This window comes from Arabidopsis lyrata (assembly GCF_000004255.2).
Source record: "Arabidopsis lyrata subsp. lyrata unplaced genomic scaffold ARALYscaffold_2, whole genome shotgun sequence".
In the NCBI taxonomy this organism is placed as follows: domain Eukaryota; kingdom Viridiplantae; phylum Streptophyta; class Magnoliopsida; order Brassicales; family Brassicaceae; genus Arabidopsis; species Arabidopsis lyrata.
The window spans coordinates 8,057,794-8,064,054 of record NW_003302554.1 but is presented as its reverse complement, the minus strand read 5'-3'; the positions used below and the strand labels follow the sequence as shown (position 1 = coordinate 8,064,054).

Here is a 6,261-nt window from a genome sequence, read left to right as displayed (position 1 = left end):
GCCACTGATTTAAGCACCACTCTTTTCTTCCCTGCGATAGAAATTTCTTATTCCAACTTTGTGTCTTCCCCTTGACTTTTTCAAGTATATACTGAAACAAGTCTGACTTCTTTTTATCAAATTGTGCTGGAAAGCCAAGGTATTTGTTCCCACCTCCTTCACCATATGCCAAGAATGTGACGCATCTTACGTTTCACTTCATGTCTGACTCTCTTTCCAAACGTAATTGCCAATTTTCTTAGGTTCACAACTTTTTCTGAAATTGCTTCATATTTTGAGAGAATGTCTTTAATGGCTTTACATGATTTTTCATTTGCTAACATGAAAGATAGGGAATCGTCAGCAAAAGGAAGGTGGGCAACTGCGGGAATTTTGTTACTTATTTTAACTCCTTGAAGTTGTAGACGCTTGGCTTGAAGTTGTAGACGTTAGGCTACTTGTTGCATTTCGGTATAGAGAATAAAAAAATAAAGAGAGAGCGAGTCTCCCTGTCCGTTGTGGTTGGATGTGGCCATGAGCTATGCCATTAATCAGGACAGTAAAACTTACAGACGTGACAGAGTTCATTATCCACCCGATCTACTTCTCAGCAAATCTCATTTGTCTCATTGTTTCTTCTAAAAACTTCCATTCAAGACGATCATAAGCTTTCATTATGTATGTTTTTAGCGCCATGTAGGAATTTGACTGTCGTTTCTTGGCTTCTTGAGCCATGATGACATTATCAGTTATCAAAAGGCCCAGAATGAAAGCAGCATGTTCATCCGAGATAATTTCAGAGAGGTGAGGATACTGTTTCTACACCAAAGATCTTTGACCAACCTCAACCCCGTCCTGTGCTATCTTGACAGACTGTTTCTTCAGTGATGTAGATGTTACCGAATTGAAAACTGAAACAGCATCAAGTAATATCTACGCGAAACAAAAACGATTCGAAAATTAACCACATTATGCAGACTACGATTACAATAAGATCAATCACAGTGTGTAATCTATTAAATCATGGATTGAAGAAACTTCCCACAATGTTCTTTTATTTTAATTTCATCACAAACAAAGTTAACTTACTTGTTGAATCAACACTCGGAGGCGTGCAAGCAGGGCCAAAAATGTCACAGAAAATCCTATGAAAAATGAACGAGCTAGTAGAGTGGATATCCCACTGTAGAACAAAATTACCCACCGAACAAGATTAGCTCTAAGACATTAAACAAACAATTCAATTCACGAATCAATCAAATACCTAGCTGCCTTCAAGATGGGTTCAGTCATCTGCAACAAACATAATGATCAGTCAGAACACCAAGGATCTTGTTCATATGTATGATCAAAGCTCGATTACGCATACCTGTGAGAGTAAATGAAGAGCTCCAAGAAGTCGTTCCAAGATATTTGGTTTCCCAGTATCAGATTTTTTCAACTTCAAGCTGCATAAACCCCAAAAACAAACCAACTTAGCTCCTACAACATTCTCATAAATCAGTAAAATCAACAAAAGAAAGAGAAGCATACCTCTCCAAAACATGAATCTTCTGTTTACTTATTCTCCCAGAAATAACATGAAAGCAAGGTCTCAACATACTCTCCATGTTTGCTGTTCTTAAAAGTCTCAAGTCCCTTCTCACCTGACCAATAAAAAAAAAACGATTTGCTAAAAATTGAATTCAATCAAATACAAGTTTGTCTCAAAGTTGTCTATTTTTAACACAATCTACCAGAAGAAGAAGAATGTAGATAGATAGATACCTTGAGAAGGTATTGAAAATAAGAGCATCTCCGATGCTGGTTCTTATTCTTGTAGACCATTCTCTCGAACACCGCTTGCTCGAGTTCAAGCTGGCCAAGCTGACTCTTCAGCTTCTCCTCCAGAGCTTTGACTTGTGTATCATCCATGGAGTTTTATTCAAACAATTTCAATGGAACTCTGATTCTTGATACTGCTCTAAATTCGAACAAGACAGAGATTAAGGTTAGGGTTTTAGAGACCTGCAACTTGCAATAAAGCTTCAACTTTTGTTGTTCAAGGAAGACGCAATTTTCTCGGTCTTTGAGGGCGGGTCGGATCGGGTACGGTTCGGTCCTACCATTAACCAACTCTAAATCGAATCGAATAGACACAAAGCCGGTATCTAAACCCCAGACTTTTGGGAAAAAAAGAATACAAAAAGTTGACAAACTTTTTGCCGTCAGATAAGGTCGGCGAGAGTCAACTACTATCGAAATCGAAAGCAAAAAAAAAAAAAAGATCAAAATTTTACTATGAAAACTAAGAATTTCAAATCAGATACATTACCCAGATGAGAAATCTACTCGAATTAACGCTAAAACCACTTAGAATCGCGTCTTCAACGAAGATCCTCAAATGGGCATAGAAACAAAATCGAGTAAGATTTTTGCAACCAAAGTACAGAAAGCAAAATTGGGTCATAAGGAAACGAATCAAGAAGCTCTAAAAAGGTAGAAAATCAAGAGAATTGATCCAAATCCAAAAAAGAAAGAAAGATACCCGTCAAATCTAGGTTTCCCAAAAAAGTGATTCAGCTGCGACTTCTCTGATGAATATTTCTAGGGTTCTTCTTCGCTTAATGATTATTATTAACTCTGTAGATGAAAGAGAGTGAGTGGAGAAAGATGAGTTTTTGCTTGATGATGAAGACGGAGACAGATGGGCAATAGGAAAGTCCACTTTTCTCCTTTGGCTTTTTCTTCTTATTAATGTTTTTATATTTTTTGTTCAAAACATAAAATAAAAAATAAAATAATGTTTTTAATTTCTTTCAAAAGTAATATTTTTGTATTCTTTTTTTGGTCAAACATCCGAGATAATATTTTTGTATTCTTTGGTTTAATCTGTTGACTATGGTCTTTGAAATAATCTTGTAGCTGGCATTACAAAAAGCGATTGGCCGAAAGTCTGCAATTGTTGAAGGATCTTCGATCTTGGGGATAAAGCAAAGGTTTGTATGGTTATGCTTCGCATCCAAAAGGTTTTTTCTCAAAAAAATTCTTGGACTTCTGTGATGATTGCAGGATTAATGTCTTCTCAGAAATGTTGATAGAAATTAGCGGTAAATCCATCAAGACCAGAAGCTTTGTGAGGACCAATGGAGAAAATTGAAGCATTAATCTCTTCCACAATGACTAGTTTTGTTAAGTCATTGTTGATGTCAGAGCTTTGAAAGCCTTGAAAAACATCTTGATTGCTATCTACAGACATAGGAGAAGACACAAAGAGGTCGTTGAAGTAGTTAGTATCTACCTCTGCATTTTGAGTGTTTCCTCTTCGATAAATACCCAGGTGGTCCATTATTGCGATGATCTTATTTCTAGATCTTCTGTTCTTTGTAGCTGTACGGAAATACCTCGTGTTTCGATAACCACCTGAGAGGGAAAGGGAAAGAAACGACCCACTTCGCTAGCGAAACCATTGAAAACCGTCACTGACACGGTGAGGAGAAGCCGATGAAAAAATTGATTTAATATAATATCGGCTGTTTTGTCGCCGTTTGTGGGTCATGTTAAAGTTAAACGAATTGATTTTCTTCTTTTTTGAGTTTTTAAATTATTATCCGATTTTTAACAAAGGTTTTGGAAATCTTGAATATATATAGAGATAAAACCTTTTGTTTGTTGATTCAATTAAGACAAGCGTGAAGACAAAACAAATATTTTGTTGATTCAAGAGTGCTATACAAAAATGTGGGTGAGATATGACGATTATATTGCAACTAGATTGATAACCCGTGTTTCGCCAGGTCTTATGCTTTGTTAGTATATGCGAAATATTTTTATCTATTTGTATAGTTTTTGATTGAAAATTTTATTCTAGTATTGAGTATATATTTTTGATTTGAAATATAGTGGTAGAGTTGAATTTGTGTTTTAATTCCAGGCCAAGTAATATATAGCATAGATTTATGTGTGGTAAGTGTTTATGGGAATATTTTGATTGCATAGATAATTTATATTATTAATTATTAAAAAATTTTATTTAAATAATGTATAATTAGATTTGTTTAAAATCATAAATTTAAACTATATGCTAAAATCTTATAAATAGCAAAGGAATATATGATTTTCATTGTTTAAAGTTTTATGTTTTATTTATTTTGGATAAGAAATACAAAATATTTTATAAGAAAATATTTGTTTTAAGACTAAATTTTATATTTTGTATTGAAAATAGAATATAAAAGTAAAGGAAGAAAAGAAATTTGTCTTAATCAAACATTCATTTTTAGTATATTCTTAAAAAACTTCGAAAAGAAAAAAAAACGAGGCTCTCTCGTGCGACGTCGATGGCAATGTCAAAGGAGACTCTAGGATTTTAAAATCCAACAATGAGTAGACAAGTTTGGGTTGATTTTGGGTTCAGTTTTGGGGAGTCCGAGGCTGGTTTGCCACTAATTGGAGAAAATGAATCCGGCATGCCATTTTGTGATCTGAATGCCACTGTAAATGTGATATTCCCAAATTATCCTTAATGAAATAAGAGACGATTGGTACAACTAAGAGATAATAGTACAACTGGTACAATTAAGAGATAATATGAAAACTGATACAAATAGTATAACTGTGAGATAATTGGACAACTGGTACAAATGGTATTACTAAAAGATAATAGTAAAATTGATACAATTGGTATAACTGACATATAAATAGGTACAACTGGTACAAATAGTTAGGTACAATGGTACAAATAGTTAGGTACAACTGGTACAAATAAGTAGGTACAACTGAAACGAAGCAATTGTAATTCTAAACCCTAGCGCCGTCACACTTACTAATTCGCCTCTTCTTGCTTTCTTCATCGTCGTCGTCGCCGATTATCCGCCGTCAACCTTCTTTATCGAAGTTTGTGAACCGTTTTTCTCACCAAACGATTGCGCATTTCAAAGGACGAAAGCACGGGGAGATATCCATGGAGAAGAAACATGAAGAGAGATCCATGATTAGTGAATCTAAGAAATCCATGGAGAAGAAACATGAAGAAAGATTCAATCTATGAAGAAACGCAAAGAGAGATCTATGGAGAAGATAGATCTAAAGTTTCATTGATGATGATGATGATGGAGAAGAAGAGATATAAAGTGAAAGATCCAAAAAAAAATCTAGAAAAAATGAAAGAAGAAGAAGAAGAAGAAGAAGAAGCGTGAAAGAAGAAGAGGAGTGAAAAAAGAAGAAGCGTGAAAGAAGAAGAGGAGTGAGTGGCAGGGATACGTAATTATCAAATTAGGGTAAGGGTTTTTGGTCCTTTTGTATTTATTTGATTTAAATTCTTTTATTTTTATTATTCTAAAAAATTGGGTGGCTTTCTAGCCTTTTTGTTCCTGTATAGTGGCATTCTAGGCATTGTTTCAGTTTTGGGTTACTACGGTTGGTGGTGGATTCGGTGAAGAGATCAAGTCCTAATCTAAAGGTAGGTTCCAGAAGATCTGGGTTCAATTTGTATGTCTTCAATGGCGATTTGATATTGGTTATCACGAGGAAAGAAGAAGGATTCTCACCTGCGGGGTTTAAGAGGATGGGGTTTCTCTTGTCGAATCTCTCTCAAACCCTAAGGGAAAAAGTATGGCGGCGATGGTTTTCGTTTCTTCTCGGATCTGAGATGTTTTTTCATCTTATTTTGGAGATTGATATCTCTCGGAGATCTCAGGTGTGTCACTTGGTTTTAAATGGGCTCAATCTTTCAGATCTGGAAAGGTTTATATCGGTAGCGATCGTGGTGCAAAAGGGAAAAGGTTCACGGCTGGAGAAATTAATTCCGGTTGTAATTTCATTGGGTGAGTTTTGGTCAATTGATGAGGGAAATTCAGAGGAAGTACAAAGAGTAAGCGAGCGGAGAGAGATTCTAGAGGCCTTATCAAGGTTTCTTTACAATCTGATAAAGGCTAGAAGAGCTAAGATTTCACGGTGGGGTTTAATGGTCATAATAGTGATTGATTTTTGCGGTTCCATGATTTACTTTGAAGGAGATATAGATTTGAAGATGGGTGTATATAAATCAGTGTCACAGCCTGGTGGTATTGCTCACCTCATCTCACTTTCAGCAATTCAAAGCATCAACGAATTATTTTTAGTCTTGTCTTTCATAATTCTTGGGTTTTATTGGTTGTATCTTTTTCTTGGGTTTATATTTTTCTGGCTTCTTATTGTTTTGGTGGAAGTGATGCCTCAAAGCTCCATGGTTAGTCAAGGATCCCACGGAGACATCATGAGCAACATGGTTAATAATCTTCTCTCGGTCTTTATTTTAGCTTT

General features: G+C 35.3%; 1 protein-coding gene across 4 annotated transcripts; it reads right to left on the bottom strand.

The window, feature by feature from the left end:
• Nucleotides 1-408: 408 nt before the first annotated feature.
• LOC9324373 lies at nt 409-2,668 on the bottom strand. 4 transcript variants are annotated; one of them, XM_021035303.1, is made up of 7 exons: nt 2,507-2,668; nt 1,747-1,942; nt 1,513-1,625; nt 1,349-1,427; nt 1,244-1,272; nt 1,069-1,162; nt 409-912 (listed from the first exon to the last, which is right to left on the bottom strand). In XM_021035303.1, the coding sequence occupies exons 2-7, from the start codon at nt 1,891-1,893 to the stop codon at nt 799-801; spliced, it is 576 nt and encodes a 191-aa protein (XP_020890962.1). In that variant the 5' UTR covers nt 1,894-1,942; nt 2,507-2,668; the 3' UTR covers nt 409-798. The 4 variants fall into 4 exon arrangements, with proteins under 4 accessions (XP_020890962.1, XP_020890963.1, XP_020890964.1 ...); XM_021035304.1 differs by having other exon boundaries at nt 1,747-1,937; XM_021035305.1 differs by lacking the exon at nt 2,507-2,668 and adding an exon at nt 1,987-2,492 and having other exon boundaries at nt 1,747-1,877.
• Nucleotides 2,669-6,261: the final 3,593 nt, after the last annotated feature.

Coding starts and splice junctions, on each gene's coding strand:
- LOC9324373 (XM_021035303.1), bottom strand. CDS start 1,893: ATGGATGATACACAAGTCAAAGCTCTGGAGGAGAAGCTGAAGAGTCAG. Junction 1,428..1,512: donor AAGATTCATGTTTTGGAGAG/GTATGCTTCTCT, acceptor GGGTTTATGCAG/CTTGAAGTTGAAAAAATCTG. Junction 1,273..1,348: donor CTCTTCATTTACTCTCACAG/GTATGCGTAATC, acceptor TGTTTGTTGCAG/ATGACTGAACCCATCTTGAA.